The 19,091-nt window shown below is 30.5% G+C and overlaps 1 protein-coding gene across 4 annotated transcripts in view; it reads left to right on the top strand.

Moving 5' to 3' along the window:
- Positions 1-19,091, top strand: part of LOC143080242 (protein turtle homolog A-like) — a 126,016-nt gene that overhangs the window by 45,706 nt on the left and 61,219 nt on the right. For all 4 annotated transcript variants that reach the window (XM_076255976.1, XM_076255978.1, XM_076255977.1 and 1 more), the window contains exon 2: positions 4,503-4,562. In XM_076255976.1, the coding sequence (XP_076112091.1) occupies positions 4,503-4,562 (60 nt within the window). The remainder of the gene's footprint in view (positions 1-4,502; positions 4,563-19,091) is intronic.

A 19,091-nucleotide genomic window follows, 5' to 3' on the forward strand; every position in this document is an offset into this window, starting at 1 on the left:
CTCAAGTCAGGTAAGAAAATGTGTAAAACTTGGTTGGTTGATAATATATTATAACTCCAGCTCCTGTGGAGAGAAGAGTAAACATTACATAAAATACAGGTATAACAAAATGTTCTCTCCTTTTACAGCTTCTCAGTTCTTTATTAAAAAAACTGGCCACCTTTTGTTCATGCATCGGTGACAATATAATGGAATTTGATGTGACTGTCATACAAGTGAGCGGTTTAGCTAGCTATAAAACCAGGTTCAATCCACCATTTTCTACATTTGAAAATGCCTGTACCAAGTCAGGAATATGACAGTTCTTGTCCATTCGTTTTTGATGCGTTTTGTTATTTGATTTTGCCATGTGATTATAGACTTTCCGAATTGATTTTCCTCTGAGTTCAGTATTTTTGTGATTTTACTTTTTAATAGACAAGTCACAAGGGTTGGTGGCATTGAACACAAGCAACCAAGCAACAAATTTTACATATATATTCTAAGCATTAAATTATTTATCATGTTTATGATCAATGCATTATAACTGCACCTCTTATTAATACTTTGAATTAATATATAGGTATTTCGATCCATTCAATTTAATATATCATTTAAGTCTCATCTCTCAATAACATATAATACTACATTACATTTAGTTAAAAAATACATAGATATAGAAAAGAGGCATTTTTGTACAGAATTATAAGTGACTTAATACCAATAAAACATTAAAGTTTATTATAAAACATATTTATAAGTACATCATTTGAAGTATAAAACTTTTCTACGTCTATTTATAATAAGATAACAGGCTTAGATTTAGCACAGCTACTAATCAAATATTAATGTTTATCATCAAAAGACATAAAATCACTATTAAAATATTTTTGATTTTTTTACATCAAGAACTTTTTGATATCTGTATTAGTATTTTTTCTTTCCTTTAAAATTTGAATTAAAGAATTGATACAGTAATGTATAATTGATGAAGTTACGTAACTTTGTTCCTATAATCCTTGAAGTTTTTGTTTGCCTTTTCTTGATTTTTATTTTATGTTGGTTAAGATAAAATCTGTTATGTGTAAAATGAAAGTGGTGCTAAATTTTGAAACCTTGAATCTCTTTTTCAATTGAAGACTTTTTATAATCGTGCCTCTGTTACACCACCAGAGACCAAATGACATAGATTTGTTTCACAGCTATATTTCACTGTACAGCCTTCAATAATGAGCAAAAATACCCATATTATATAGTCAGCCAAATTCATGTACAAACCAATAAAAGAAAAATAACTGAGTACAGATCTGAGTGATCTCACAGTTAGTGACGTCAAGCCAGTTCAAAGGATATACAAAAAAACAGTAAAAAAATGGTGCGCCTAAGAGACTCAAGCCAAGTTTTTCGTTAAGTGGTTGAGAACACCAACAATCAATAAGTTAATCACACTGTATGCAATACAGAATCACCAAAGCAAATTTGATAGAACAGTATGTTCAGATTTAGCTAAGTTTGAAAATAGTGAAAACATCAGGAAGATCGATCAGATAAATTTAAATGGTATTGAAAATAAGGACCAGTTGAATACTTGAATTATGTACACTAGTTCTCCAACATACCCTGCTTGAAAAGCTGTTGTTTAGAATTATAAGAAGTTCACTAAAGAGGCATGCAATCAAACTATGATACAAATCTTGTAAATGGATTGAAAAATGGAATCTATCTGAAAGTAGGAGAAATGACTATATTTGTTAGAAGAATTAGTGTAATGATGTGTATATGTACGAAGCTACATCGTTTTTTTACAGTAAAATATGTATTTTTGATGATGTCGTACTCCACTCTACTGTCTAAATACAATAGCATAAGGTCAGAATGAAAAATAGGATGAGAATGAAATTACTTACTTAACAATTGGACACTTTAACCAGAAACAAGTGGAATATTGATATTGATAGGGATACAATAGATTGGTTTGAGACTAGAATGTTACTTATGAATATATTAACTTCACCAAAAAGAACATGAATTTTTATGAATAATTCATCTTCAGACATGAAGAAGTAATATGTCCAATTAAAAAGATATGTATCATTTGGCTAATTAGAGTTTTGTTATTTCACTTGTGTTGTAGTTAAAAAGAGATTTTTATCTAGGTTATTTAAAGATGCAGTAGTTAGTTCTGTTTCTTACTAATATTTCAACAATTAAAGCTAATTAATTTAAAGATTTCTATCAGCAATGTAAAAGGTGAGAACGTAACTGCATGTTTAGTAAAAAATGTCAATGTGAAGATTGCAAAATTAGGATTTAATAAATTTTAATGCAAATGCTATTTAAATATTATTTTTTTTTATAATTTTTTTGAATTAAGCATTTCAGAATTGCCAAGTCATCATGAGGTTAATCAATATTTGTAACTGCTGCAGTTCTTAATCAGTGAGAATTGTACAAATTAAAACTCAATTATGAAACATTTGTTGAAACAATTCAGAGGGTAACCTTCTCATTAGAGTTATGACAAATGTTTTTAAATTTCTTTTATTTGAATGACAACAAAGACATATGTGTTTCCAGATGATTATAAATTTCACATTTTTTCCTGGAAAAAAGATCTTATCCATATCGTCAAGCACCAAATGCCATAATTTGTTACCATTAGCATCAAATGAGTCTAAAATGTTATCCTCATTTTTTTTCACCATCTTTTCTTTTTCTACTAATGGTTAGTTTCAAATGGATATTTTTTCACATTATTTTGATCATATCACATTCCTACCCTCACATATCCAGACTGTCTTATGTAAAAATTTCATCATGATTTTGAGACAAATTCTCTGGTTTAAGGCTAGCTTTATGAGTACTAGCTTATTTATGTTCACTTTATTGCAATTGAGACATTTATTATTTATGTTTAATTTTCACAATAATGCAATATTACCGGTAGTATAAATATATAAGAGATGAAACCATTGCGGAATTAACCTTTAGTCTATAGGGTTGAGGACAGTATGTTAATCCCTTAGAGATTTAACTTTTGTCCAAGTCTGTACATTTTTATTGATGCTGTATTGAATAGTCTGACCAAGTATTGGCATGTCCATTTGTCTTCTGTGTCCAGAGCTGACTTAAAGTGACCACTAACGTCAAGCAATATTGCTATTTTTGTCAGAATCAATACTAATATAAACAGGACATGTTAAATAAAAACTTCCACTCCATTCATAATTTGTGAGGTAATTATCGTCATTAACTTTTGATAATGAGATATGAACTTGGTAATAACTCTGATATGGACACTGGTCAAGACTTTAATGCCCACCTTAGAAAGATGATAACGGTACAATAACTCAAGAGGTGGACATCTAGTGGTCAATATTGTCTGATGAAATGTTTAATTGCTCTTGGTAAATTATTTTCTGGCCATTTTCTAACATGGTACAGATATATTGTATAGAGATGTATATAGACGGTCCTATAATCTGCTAGCTTAGTCTAGATACTGACAGAATTTTTATTACATCTTTTGACATTAAGAACAACATAAAAAACATGAGAAATCTCTAAAAAGCTTTTTATTTGTAAGCTTAAGGTTTATATGCTATAAACTTGGCTATATGATGAATTAGGAAGAACCTATAGATTTTGAATTTTATTGCTTGCTTTGGTGTCATGTGATAGAGACCAGAGGAATAATTATACGAAAACCATTTTACTGACTATTTGAAATGACCAAGGTCAAATTAGAATAAGAATATTCTAGAAGATAAACATAAATATCCTTTGAAATACTGATAGCCTTTACTTTTTTCCTTTGAAGTTAAGATGATATAATATTTCTGTTTTATAAAGGCTAATGCAAGTTAATCAATTGTATCTGTATAGACAATGATTACTCTTGTTTTTGTTTCTCCTACAGCAAAAATCAGAAAGCCTGGTCATAAATCCAAATAAATATGTTAAAGTGCTTAATTGATACATTTTTTTCCCAACCAGATGAAGTTTAATCATGGTCAACTATGGTCTTTAATAATGTTTGACCATGGTCAACCATGGTCTTATGTTTGACCAAGGTCAATAACAGGAAGTTTGCACAAGGCCAACCATGTTAAAAAATAGGAATATTATCTTTCTCAGCCAATACTCTGATTGCTTGCCTGAAATTAATTGTTGAAATGTGCTGTTGTTGCAGTGAAATTGGTATTTATGGTTACGCTGCATTAAGTTTATATTTTTTGTCTCCAGTGCATCATCAGATTGTCCTCAATCATTTTTTTTAAAACTACTTTCAATATTTTTTGCAGTTATCATCAAAATTATTTTCGATACTGACTTTTTAACAGCAAAAATGATCCGTGCAAAATAAGATGACAAATCATCAATGGATTCATTACAAGAGTTATTGCCCTTGCTATTCAGGGATTTAATGATTGTTTATGTAACTCTCCCTTTAGTTGGTGTACATAATTTAGAATTGTAATCCAACCAATAGAATGCCATATGTTTTTTCTCTCTATTTTCAGAAGTGTTGTTTTACCCATGGTTATTGTTAATTATTGAGATATCATTGATCAAAGAGCCAGGTAGGTGACAAAAAATATTTAAATTTATTCATTAATTTCATGTTTTTTTCCAAAAGTATTATGGTCATATTCAATAGTTAACAGACTGAATCAGACTTTCTTTGAAAAATATACAAACTGAGTCTCATAAATGCCATGTATCAATCTTTTTATTGTGAGAGTTGGAATCTAAATAACTATGTCCTCCGGAATAAAACAAGTTATTCCTGTATTTGTGATAAAATTTACTTGTTCAAGTCTGAGAGCTCTTCAGACATATAAAGCATCCTACATTTAGAACTCTAGCTGTTATTGAAATATTTATACAAAATCAAAAGTAAAATCATGTATAAAGATATAGTTTATTAGATATCAATTTTTATGTTACTGTTGTGTTTTCCTAATGCAATATTTACTACTAAGATCTGTTACCCTTATTATTATCTGTTAACTCATCACTGCGACAGGGGACCAGTAATATACTGATGGTAGTGGTTTGAACAAAGTAATTTAAACAGTTCCAGGTTTCTTTGCACAACAAAATGCCACCATCAGTACAGATTGTACTACAGAATCAGTTTTGCCATGTTCTGTTAATGTCAACTAAATATCAATCAAGCATGGTAGATTTACAGGAAAGATCAATTAGTTATAATGGTAATTAATAAGGAATGCACATGCACTGAATCTGTTATAAATGAAGAATCTTACAGTATAAAAGTCATCAGCATTATGTTACGAAGGGTAGGTTGATTTGCCAAAGTGTAGCTGAAAAAGGGGCAATTTTTTGGAATATTTTGGCTCAAAAGTAAAAATATATAAAGTACAAGCCTCTCCCAAAATCCAAAATGATGATTTGCCGACGAGTAGATCATTGAAAAAAATCTACTTCCTTCTAACATAGTGTGTCAGGAAGAACTTATTTATGACAGAATTATCAAAAGTGTTCTGAAGTATTATTGGATAATAACTTAAGGACAACTTTTGTTTACAATTATATACAGATGTAATAATGTTCTGTTATATTGTAATATCTGTTTTTTTACGTCCACTTGGGAGGTACTTGATTTCCTTCTTCATGCAAGATATGGTCTTGGTGATGGCACTAGAGAGTATAAATCATTAAGTCATTGTCTGATAGGTCCATGTATATGTGACCGTAACCTATAAGTTAATGGTATTGTTTATAAGTAGCTAGTTCATATCATCCCTTGTAAATTGATGTTTCACAATAAGACTTTTCAGAATTTTAAGACTTCTAATAAAATTTTCAGTTTTGGCGATGAATTTGATTTGAGGCAGGTAAACTTTTGTTTAACCTGAATTTTTTGTTTTTATACGCCCGGGACGGGACGTATTATGGTATACCGTTGTCCGTCCGTCTGTCCGTCCGTCCATCCGTCCGTCCGTCCGTCTGTCCGTCCGTCGTCCACACTTCGGACAATAACTCAAAAACACCTTCATCAATTTCCATGAAACTTAAGTGAATTGTTTATATCTATTGACGTAAGCTCCCTTTCGTTTTTTTTTAATTTCAGATTTTAAGTTTTTGATTTATGGGGCTTTATTCATAAAAAAAGGGGAAATTTTCAACACTTCGGACAATAACTCAAAAAGGCTTTCACCAATGTCCATGAAACTTTGGTGAATTGTTTATATCTATTGACGTAAGCTCCCTTTCGTTTTTTTTTAATTTCAGATTTTAAGTTTTGGATTTATGGGGCTTTATTCATAAAAAAGGGGGGATTTTCAACACTTCGGACAAGAACTCAAAAAGGCTTTCACCAATGTCCATGAAACTTTGGTGAATTGTTTATATCTATTGATGTAAGCTCCCTTTCGTTTTTTTTTAATTTCAGATTTTAAGTTTTGGATTTATGGGGCTTTTATAATACATAAATAAAGGGGGATTTTTAACACTTCGGACAATTACTCAAAAAGGCTTTCACCAATGTCCATGAAACTTTGGTGAATTGTTTATATCTATTGATGTAAGCTCCCTTTCAATTTTTATAAATTTCAAATTTTGAGTTTTGGATTTATGGGGCTTTATTCATAAAAAAAGGGTGATTTTTAACACTTAGGACAATAACCCAAAAAGGCTTTCACCAATGTCCATGAAACTTTGGTGAATTGTTTATATCTATTGATGTAAGCTCCCTTTCAATTTTTATAAATTTCAGATTTTAAGTTTTGGATTTATGGGGCTTTATTCACAAAAAAAAGGGTGATTTTTAACACTTCGGACAATAACTCAAAAAGGCTTTCACCAATGTCCATGAAACTTTGGTGAATTGTTTATATCTATTAATGTAAGCTCCCTTTCAATTTTTATAAATTTCAGATTTTACATTTTCGTGTTATGAATTTTTATGCTTAAAAAAGGGGGGATTTTTCCAATTTTGGGACTATAACTAACACTTTCACAAAATTTTATGTATGGATGAAAAATTAAGAAAACAAACTTAGTTAAATTTGAGGTAGCCTTAATAGTGCCAATTTTTTTGTGCATTTTTATTTATTATTTGTATTTGACAGGGCTCACACTATTTCTAGTTGATCATATAAATTCATTTAAAGCCTAAAAGACAATGTAAAAGAGCAACGGGCGTATCATGCGCCTAAGCGCAGCCCTTTATTTTATAAAGATTTGATGCTCTGAACGTCTTAAATTAAAATCCATAGAATTTTTTTAATTGATTTGAAAAAATGTATTTCAGATCATGCTTTTTTCAAAAATATAATAAAAAGTAAGGGTCACAAGGCTATATACTACAGGTTGTGCAAAATTGTCAGATTGCATGAAAAGCCTAAATGAAGTGCAATAAAATGAAAACTGCTTCATATACAGTTTTAAGATAGAATAAGGGAAGATATCTCAAACAATATACTTAATAAATTGGGTCCCCAGACTCATTTGCATATGCTACATAACAAAAGGTTAATTTACAATACATTCTATTTTAAAATATACTTTATTTGAGTTATCTCCCCTCATATGGCAAAGTTGAAAAAAATATTAATCGAACAAAAAAAATTGTATTTTGTAAAATAGTCATAAATATGATAAAACACACAATTTGCTATATTCATGCACTGAAATTAAGTGCTACTCTAGAAATTTGCACATTTCATAAAAGATCCAGACCCATTGTATTTCAAAATCCAAGATGGAAGCAAACACCTATTATAGTCGCCGTCAGCTGAAATTCGTAGCGGTTATCGGTAAAAATAATCTAAACTATCAATCGCGTTCACTCGAGATATAGTTTTTCACATTCCATTCATAAATCGCATAAAGAAAAACCACTACTGACCTACCTTTTAAGTGATCACACTGTAATAATCCTGACCTTCACTTTTTCATAGACGATTTTGAATGGTGGAATCAGCCATTGTTTTTACCGGAAGTGTTTCCGTGGAGTTCAATTTCATAAAATTTGCATAAAGCGCGGGAAACCTTATCACATCAATGAAAGGAACATTTCAGGAATCTGCGTACAGTGACGAATGTCATATGTAAACAAATGATCCTCATAGAAACGAAGATGGCGGAATTACAATGGAAAATATTCTGGAAAATGTGAAGGTCAGGATTATTACAGTGTGATCACTTAAAAGGTAGGTCAGTAGTGGTTTTTCTTTATGCGATTTATGAATGGAATATGAAAAACTATATCTTGAGTGAACGCGATTGATAGTTTAGATTATTTTTACCGATAACCGCTACGAATTTCAGCTGACGGCGACTATAGTATTAAAGCTACCTTAAGTGTTGATCAACTAAGTTTTACTGCTGTAAAGTTTAGCAGCTCATAATCATATTTGTAGTGTTTTGGATCAGTTTTGATGCACATAAGTTCTTACTGAGTCAACAGCTGACTACTTTGAATCAGTTTAAAGTCTTTTAAGTTCTTTATAGTCGATTCAAAATAGCATTAGACCTAAAAAAAAAAAAAATGCAACAGAATTTTTTTTTGCATTTTCGTTTCCAAAAGTCTAAATTTATTTGTAAAATACCAAAAGTCTACCAAGATATCTGATTGGAAACATGGATTTTTTTGGGTGAAAAATAGCAAAATTTGTCAAAAATAGCGAAAAACTGGGAAAACCTATTAAGGTTTGCAGCATATTTGTTAAGTGTTTAAGGGTTTTAAATTCTAACAAAATTTGCAATTCTTGGATGAGATTTAGGAATGTGTGTTTTAAACCAAGTTTAAGTTTTTGGATGAATTTGAGTCTTGTTTTAAGTTTTGAAAAATTTCCAGTCTTTTTTTTAGAACTTTAAATGCTATCATTACAAATTAACCAATTAAAGCTTTTGCATGCAGCTTTATATGCTTATTTTAATGATTTTGTTGTATCTAATTGGTAATGTAAGGCATCATGCATATTGCAGACATAGATCAATTCTATCTGTTTCTTAATTTGACCAAAGTATTCTTCTTCTATGATGAAATGACAAAAAATAAAAAAATAAAAAGTTTTCTGTGTCAGAATGCTCTTGCATCAAGACTTTTGAAATTAACAGACAATTTATTTTTAACAGTTAATAGACAGGAATTTGTCATGCATCAGAGGTTTTTATTGACAAAATACTATTGGGAGCATACAAGAATAGCAATAATACCATTGATATCAAAGAAAATCTATTTCTGGCCAACCATTACATTAGAATTTATAAACATTGTCATAATAGGATATAATTGATTTATTTTTGACGATTCCTGAATTTGACTAGAACTCTTTTGCGTTTTAAAGTTTCAATTGGCGTGTTTAATTATGATCGAGTGTTTTTCAATAAATTGTATAATTTTGCTATGGTACGCGAGACAGATAGTTATAAAAGATAACGAAAAAGTGAAAATTCGATAAATTAAAAAATCTATAGGTTCATTTTTCGCTGCAGCATTAGATAACAATCAGACAAAAACAATAGTTAACGCAGACAGGGATATGGCAATTTCATGGTCGAACAGGACTGGCTTTGTTTGACAATATTGACACAGTATTTAGTCTAATAAAACCCAATTTTTATATGTGTGTAATATCAGAGATAAAACAAAGAAGAAAGGCCTTTAATTCAATCCTACTTTTACTGTTGTCAGATTTGTTTGCGTTGTTGATTTTTCTGTCGATTGTGACAACAACCGCAAATAATTAGAAGAACAAACATATCAGTATTACGAATACATAAACGTTCTTGTTACGATTTATTGAATGGATGTTATATCTGGCACAGGAATATGCTGATGCATCTCTGAGAGCCGATCGTGTCAATATCCGAAACCATTAAAGCATGATAATTTATCAATATTGAATTATTTTATTGTCTGTGGCAGATTATGATGTTCATATATACCCAACATACTTAGTTAATCCATTATTCTCAGATTTATTGGCAATTTATATAATATTCAAATGTTAATTTAAAGGTCGTTTGGTCATCGTTGATAATACTTTCAGGTTCTTGTATTACTGTATTAACCTTTTATATTTTTTTACTAATATTTTTGCAGGTTTTATTACACATATTTAGTGTGACAACGTTTTCAGTAATATAAATTTTTTAAATGCTGTATAAAAGTCAGATAGAGTAAATTTTGTGAAGTTGACTTAATTTCTAGTATTTTGATTCTCTGAGGCATTGATTATTTACTAATAATGGCAATTGTTGTTTTCCATAGCATGATAGGGACAATCTTTAATGGTTATTAAAGTTCAATAAATTGAGAATGTTCAAAATTATGTTTTAATTTGATTTAATCTTATTAAAAAAAACATGAAAGTTTTTTTTTTAAAATATCCCTAACCTACACATGATTTACTGTCATCATAAAATTTTCTGACAGTGGGCTTGTTGTATATTTGTCATTTCGTGGCCTTTTATAGCTGACTATGGGGTATTTAAGCTGTAAGTTTCTTTTACTTGAACTTATGTTTATATTGTCTTCTTAAATTCTTGTAGGTGGAAATCTGATTATTTGAATATAAAAATTGGTACTTTTGTGCAAATATATTTTCATTAACCAAGATTTTTCCCATTCCAAAGTATTAAACTTTGCAATAGGTTTTATGATCTTTTAGAACACATTTTATTTTTGTTATATTGCAATTTGCTTGCAGTAAATTAATCTATGTTAATCCAAACAATTTGTTGTGGATGTTTAAATTGTTTTTAAGTTATATTGTCATTGCATTCAACCTTCAGGTTTTCCAAATTGTAAATGATATATTGAATGAATTCCTTGTGAACCCTGGGACGCCCCCTGCTGGTGAATCCTTAATTACACAAGTTAATTAACTACTAATTACAAAAATGTGCTAATAAACCCATCAATCATTGAATTATGCAACCTTAGGAATTCTTTCTTTTTACATCAAAACTTTATTCTTAGTGGTATAGTTATTTGTTCTTTTAATCTATTCTCTAATGATTAAATAAATTTTAAATGTTTGCAACATTATTGTTAAAAGAAATGAGAAAATTCATTTGCTTTTGTGCAGTTTTATTCGCTTGCATGAACCTGATAAAAGGATTTAATGAATAATTGGAAAAATTAATGAATTACTTTGGGCTATAAATCTTAACTGCAAGAAAAAAACTTTTTATTCAAGACATTTATTTCTCAAGCAACTCACAGGGATCCAGAATAATGGCTATGGTTATAAGTAGGTTTATAATTAGTTAGGATTGACAGTCAACTCGCTTTTCTTTACCATATATTGCGCAAATTTAGTAAATATTATTGTTATTTGAAAAATTTCTTTCAACATCATTTTTATACGACCGCAAAAATTGAAAATTTTTTGGTCATATATTGGTATCACGGTGGCGTCGTCATCGTCTGAAGACATTTGGTTTTTGGCACTTTAACTTTAGTATAAGTAAATAGAAATCTATGAAATTTTAACACAAGGTTTATGACCATAAAACAAAGGTTGTGTTTGATTTTGGGAGTTTTGGTCCCAACAGTTTAGGAATTAGGGGCCAAAAAGGGCTCTAATAAGCATTTACTTGGTTTTTGCACTATAACTTTAGTTTAAGTAAATAGAAATCTATGAAATTTTGACACAAGGTTTATGACCACAAAAGGAAGGTTGGGATTGGTTTTGGGAGTTTTGGTCCAACAGTTTAGGAATTAGGAGCCAAAAAGGGCCCAAATAAGCATTATTCTTGGGTTTTCACACAATAACTTTAGTATAAGTAAATAGAAATCTATGAAATTTAAACACAAGGTTTATGACCACAAAAGGAAGGTTGGGATTGATTTTGGGAGTTGAGGTCCCAACAGTTTAGGAATTAGGGGCCAAAAAGGGGCCCAAATAAGCATTTTTCTTGGTTTTCGCACCATGACCTTAGTATAAGTAAATAGAAATCTATGAAATTTAAATACAAGGTTTATGACCATAAAATGAAGGTTGGGATTGATTTTGAGAGTTTTGGTCCCAACAGTTTAGGAATAAGGGTCCCCAAAGGGTCCAAAATTGAACTTTGTTTGATTTCATCAAAAATTAAATAATTGGGAATCTTTGATATGCCGAATCTAACTGTGTAGATTTTTGGTCCTGTTTTCAAATTGGTCTACATTAAGGTCCAAAGGGTCCAAAATTAAACTTAGTTTGATTTTAACAAAAATTGAATCCTTGGGGTTCTTTGATATGCTGAATCTAAAAATGTACTTAGATTTTTGATTATTGGCCCAGTTTTCAAGTTGGTCCAAATCACAAGTATTTGCACAGTATTGCGTAATAGCAAGAAATATCTAATTGCACAATATTGCGCAATAGCAAGACATTTTCAATTGGAGTTATCTTTCTTTGTCCAGAATAGTAGTTGAATCAACTTAAATCATTGTTTTACACAATATACAATGTACGTATATTCACTTTTACTACCAACTGATAAATTAAAACAATCTTTATACCTTTCAGTGATAACAAGCACTTTTTTTAACATTTTAATATTTTATGATGTATTTAAATGAGTAGTTATTGTTGCAAACTCCATTAGAAACTTGAATTGAGATCAGTTTTTGGAATAAGGGAAAGGGGATGTGAAAAAAAAATTTAGGGGGGGGAGGGGGGTTCAATTTTTCTCATTTCAGATTTCATAAATAAAAAGAAAATTTCTTCAAACATTTTTTTGAGAGGATTGATATTCAACAGCATAGTGAAATGCTCAAATGCAAAAAAAATATTTTAAGTTCATTAGACCACATACATTCTGTGTCAGAAACCTATGCTGTGTCAACTATTTAATCATTATCCAAATTTAGAGCTGAATCCAGCTTGAATGTTGTGTCTATACTTGCCCCAACTGTTCAGGGTTCAACCTCTGCGGTCGTATAAAGCTGCGCCCTGTGGAGCATCTGGTTATAAAAAGTAGGCTGTGTACCACAATTAATATATATTTTTTATCACTCTTGAAATCTCAAAGTTTATAAACCTGAGGCTGAGGAAAAGAAAAGGGCAAGGATGTAACATAATTGTGAACCCTCTTAGCAAATCTGCTTTCAATTGTATGTAATTTTGAGCAAACTCATTGTTGTTATATTCAACTGAATGTTTAGTTAAACAATAGATCTAATAACTTATCCACTTTTACGAGAATCATCATATTATGAATGAAGGAGTTATTAAACAATGAACATACTGCTTGTAAACATTTGTTTATACAATACATATTGACTAGATCATCTAGTCTAAATGAGTAAATATTGTTTAAATATTAACAGAATCCTTCATATTCCAAACATAGTATTGTAGATTAACAAATTTGAATCTTGAGTCTAGACTATTGCACAAATTACAAGTTCATGTTAATGAATATTACTGCTTCATTCATATTTAATAAGTGTATGTAATAAAGTCAAATTATAAATTACAAGTCTAATATACGTCTTGCTTAAGAACATTTTCTGACAATTTAAGATTTAAGAACGAAAGATATTTCAAAATATCACTGAATATTTCATATTTTTCTTTTTTCTCTCTCTCAGACTTAGGTCACACAGGCAAATGTGTATTATTGTAAAAAAAATAAGTCAGTTTACTTTCTTTTTTTGAAATTGAATTTATTTAGATACAGATGTATTATCGGAAATGGTCTACATAAGTTACTGCAAGTTTTTAGCTCACAAGACTAATACGCTGTAGGACCAATTGAGCTTGTTGTCTTTGAACGCTATCCTCGTCTGTGTCAGAACTCAAGTATGCCTTGGAGCCTTATCAAACTTTACCAAAGTAACACCTGGCTAGAAGAGTGGTCTTTGGGTTGTTACAGTGTAGATGAAGATATTTTTTTTTTTTGCTTTCCAGAGTTATGAGACTGAAATCTTTGAAAAAATAAGCAATTTTTCACATATATTACATGCTAAGTCAAGATGCATTTAAAAATTTTAGTCATTGATCTCATTTTTATTTCCCATTTATGGGCATTATGTTTTCTGGTCTGTGCGTCCCTTTTGTTTGTTCATTCGTTCGTCCGTCTGTTCGTCTGTCCCATTTCAGGTTAAAGTTTTGGTTAAAGTTTTTGGTCAAGGAATACTTTTTGATGTAGTTGAAGTCCGATCAACTTGAAACTTAGTAAACATGTTCCTTATGATATGATCTTTCTAATTTGAATGCCAAATTAGAGATTTTATCCCATTTTCACGGTCCACTGAACATAGAAAATGATAGTATGGATGGGGCATCCGTGTACTTGGGACACATTCTTGTTTTTGCATACATTGCAGCTATTGTCTATAGTGCCAGTGGCGGATCCAGAAGTTTTCATAAGTGGGGGCCCACTGGCTGCCTAAGAGGGGCCTGCTCTCGCCAGCTTCAGTGATTCTGAGTGCCAAGTGACCATCAAACATTAAATGATGTTTTGTTCCCAAATCTCCCAACTAGAGTTTATATAAATCCATGCCTATACTTGTTAGATTGAAATAGTGTCTGAGGTATAAATGACCAAATATAGTACTCATGTACATTAGCAAAGTTTAAGGCCATAACAGCCATAACCTAGAGCCACAAGTATTATAGTTTGATAAATATTCAGTCGGGGAAAATGTCAAACCATATATACATGATAAATTTTTAATCAGCTATATTTTATGGTTGATAAGTTCGTTATGTATCCTGATTGCTGGTAATGAGAGCTCAATCAGAAAAATAAACAAATTATAACAAAAGCAATCAATTAAAGTTGGCGTGATTGTGTCGTGGGATGTAAGTTTGGTTAAGGGGATTAATTAATAATATACAAGGTCTATCAGATATTGTGGCTGGATAAAAAACTTTGATTAATTTACTCTAATCTTGTTTATAATGAAGTCAACATTGTTTTTGTTTATTTGAAAAAAATCAGGAAATCACTCATAAGTTCTGAATAACCATCTTTGATACCTGGAATTAATTTTCTTGATCGTAAAAAGTTGTTTGGCTACAACTCTCATAAACACGGTTTTCATTTAAATTAATGAAGTGGAAGCTTGTTCAGGACAAAGCAGTACCTGAGAATAAGTGGGAGCGTGTTCGTGTAATAAAGTTTCCACTTCGTTTCTTTCCTTCCTCTTTATCAGGACAACCTAAAGATACTTAAACAACTTCAAATTAGTTTAAGCTTTGTATTAAAAGCTGATAATAAAAGCTCTTGTTTTGGGTATTCATGGAGAGTATTAATTAGTCGATCATCAGAGAAAAGGTTATTGAATTACGGAGGAGTAGGTTTTGAAGACAAGCTTTTTCCATAATATTTCAACGCATCACAAACTATGTTGGTGTACGGCTTATACTAATGATAGGATTTGTGGTCGTAATTAAGAATCATTCAGTTTAAATATCTCACTCTTCAACTGCTTTTAATTTTCGCTCAAATTTTCATGGTTTCATTCTTAATTATCATGGTTATTTTCGGAAACTATTTTTTGTTGTCCAATCTGGTTTGAAATCTAATTTTCAGTCTGGCTTCTTTTTCACTAAATGTTTTTAGTTATGTGAATACACTGGGAGAAGACATGCATTGACACATTTGTATCACGCCTAATTTGGACTTATCAAGTATTTTATATATTCAAACTCACTTACAGACTTTGATATTTCCTCAAGGATATGATGATTGGCACAATAATTTCTCAGTATTACTTCATTTTCACCCTCCTTTACCTCTATCATTGTCGGGGATGATTTCGTTTTCCGTGTTATGAACAAGATTGGTCTTTAATGAGGGATCTGTTCAGTTTTATTGATCATATGAAAAACATTATATTTTCAAGATTGAAGAATTCAAAAATAACACTTTATTAACAATTCATTTAAGACTGGCCAATTTCCTTTAAATTTTGCAGAAAAAAAAATGATTGCAGCAAAATTATTTACATGAAAATGATTATTTTTGTCCATTTGGATTTCAATATTTGAATTTAGACAACTTAGGTGTCATAAGTTTTCAATCATTTAGGATGTATAATACTCTCATCAGACATTTCAGCTGATGATAGAAAATTCATATTACTATAAACGCTCAACATATGGCATTATGTATGAGCTTATTTTTATTTCTGCTGAAGATAAATGCAGAAAGTGTACCAATTGCTGCTTGATAGACTGACTATGAATGTTTTCATTGAACTCTTTGGGTGTATCATTCACCCACACATCTTTGGGTTTCTCATAGAGTTTCTAATGAATGCACTCAAGAGAATGTTCCTTCATCCAAGCATATCTTGGATGTGCAGGATTTCAAGGTCATTCTTAGAATATGAGCCTGAGGCTCGAAAGTAATAAATTAGCTTAACTTCTCTATGAGGGGTGAAGCTTACATGTAATATCTCTGTTTAAAGAAACAAACTATAACCACATAGCTGGCCAGTGACCTTGACCCTAGTATATAAGCACCTGTTCCATAATAACTTGTCATAATTTAAAGCAAGTTTGTGTCGACCAAATATAAAACCCATTGGAAAAAGGGTGGGTCTCAGACTGATAATCCATAGGGTGGGAATTAATTACTTTCGAGCCTCAGGCTTATATTCTAAGAATGACCTTCATCCTGCACATCCAAGATATGCTTGGATGAAGGAACATTCTTATTCATATTTCGCCTTCGGTCTCAAGTAATAAATTAGCTTGTTTAAAGTGTAGACACAAACTAAAAACAATTTTTATAAATGCCAACATTTAATAAAGCATCTAAGAAATCACAAGATCATCCAGTAACTACAACTGAAGAAAAGTGTTTTAGTACTGATATTATTCACTTTCCCTTTTATAGAACTTATAAAAAGTTTTATCATATGTCCAGACTAAGCTGTTGCCATAATGTCTTTAATAGAACATCCTGAAGCTAAATGCACTTATGAAGAAGTTCCTCTAAATGAGTAAACATTAAAACCTCAGCTAAAATTAGAACTCTCTCTAACTATCTAAACTTTACGAAAAGACTTGGATGAATTCTCTCACATATTTTGTACACAAAACATGATAAATCATTGTCTTAACAACACAAAGTTTTGGTTTATCAAAACCCTTGATCACCTCATTTATAGGTAGACTACCTAACAGATCTAGTATTTTTCAAAAACTCATGTATATGAAAAAGTAAAGTGCCATGTCTCTGAATGAAAAACATAGAATAAATCTACAGCTGATAAAGATTGTACTTAAATGGCAGTTCAAGGCAAATAAAGACACAAGTATAAAAGACAGTCTTCAATGTAAAATCCTCTAATGAATATAAAGAACTTAAAAAGATAGCACTAAATTCATCTCCACAGTGAAAGAGTATCTAACTCTTCAATTGCAGATTCAAGCTTAAGCAACCTTTCACATATGCATGTAGTAAACAAACAAATTTAGTAACATCTACTTCTTAAAGGATCAAGTCTGTTTCAACATAAAACAAGTAAAATTCACATTAAACATGCTGAATATGAAAAGCTTGTGTTTTACAAAAAATTTTCAATAATCAATAACATCCTTTTTAGATGGTGATAAGGAATTGGTTCTCTTTGAACACACCAAATAATGAAATTTCTCAAAAAATATTGATAATGCTTGATCATAGATGCATGATCTCCAAGATTAAGTGTAAATATATTTTACAAAAGATTCTGAAATCTCCTGTTTATATTAAAGTGATTTCTGAATATAATACACACGTTTTTACCCTACCGCACAATCAACCCTTCAGGTGTTGGTTCACTTATATTTTTTACAATAGTGAATACACAGTTAAATCAAATCTCTTCCTGACGGAAAGGCATTCTTCAGGTATGTAACATTGTTACTAACTTTTATGTTTAGCAGAACTTTTAACTGTCAAATAAATTAAAATTGGTATTAGCAAAGAAAACCAACTCTGAGCAGACCAAAAGGAATAATCAAAAGAGCCTTCTGAACTTTATCACTAATAATTTCCTTTATAATTATCCCCAACAATGAAAAAGATGGGAAAATATAAGGTCTTAAATCTGACCATGAAAAGTACAAACATCTCTGAAAGGAGCTTGTTGGTCAAAAGACAACTAATCAATTATCTACAGATTTGAAAATGAAAACGTGATAACAACAAAACAAATATATCTTCTTTCAATTGCCATCCTGTTGAATCTGTAAATTTTTTAGACATATAAGCATCAAAATTTTCTTACCAGGAATATAAAGAGCTGTGATAAAAATGTTCTTTCTTGAACACCAAGCCCAAATAATGAAATATTTGTAGTAAGCATGTTTTAAAAGTGACAAAGAGGTTATACCTCCTATTGCATAATAAATGCTACTGAAATTGTATTTTCTAATTGTATAACTGAGTCTCTGTGACTAAAAACTTCTCTCCAAAAGAAAAATATAGCCAACAATTCTAAGAAATCTATATGAAATGAGCCCATGTTCTTAAAGAAGCTCCATCTACCAACAGAAAAATTTTCTTCAAATTTGGATCCCAAATCCTTCTAATGAGGCATCTGGTCCAATCAAAAAACTTATTTGGATGGGTCTAAAAATAAATTCTTAATTTCTGATTTAAATTGTTAAAAAATTCACCTATAGATTGATGATAATAAACACTCACAGTAACAACTATACAGTGTTTCAACATTATTTCTCACCATGTTTCTGCAACATTCCCACAGATACTGCATTAAAAGCATGTGACACAAGACCAATATATGATGCAAATCATCTATAATACAGTTACACAATTCTATTTAAGAAGAATTTCCCAAGGGAGATAATTTTACCATTTCTCATCTGTCAGAAAAAACTTAAATAGCTCAGTATCAATAATGAGACAAAGGAAAACAATGTACTTCCAAGGAATGAGTACCAACTTCTCAAAATTTATTCCGAAGCACAGCTTATCAAGCATTTGCACCACTTCTTCTGTATTCACAATACAACCATCTAAATTCTGATCCATAATAAAAGAATCATCAATGTATAAACTATAGCATGTATATACTTAATTCAAGTGACATTATTTCATAAAAATACATAGACAGGTTTTAAAACCTTAGTAAAAACTCTTGATGCAGAAGCCAATCCAAAACAAAGAACATAAAT

Source organism: Mytilus galloprovincialis, chromosome 6 (genome assembly GCF_965363235.1).
Source record: "Mytilus galloprovincialis chromosome 6, xbMytGall1.hap1.1, whole genome shotgun sequence".
Taxonomy (NCBI): Eukaryota; Metazoa; Mollusca; class Bivalvia; order Mytilida; family Mytilidae; genus Mytilus; species Mytilus galloprovincialis.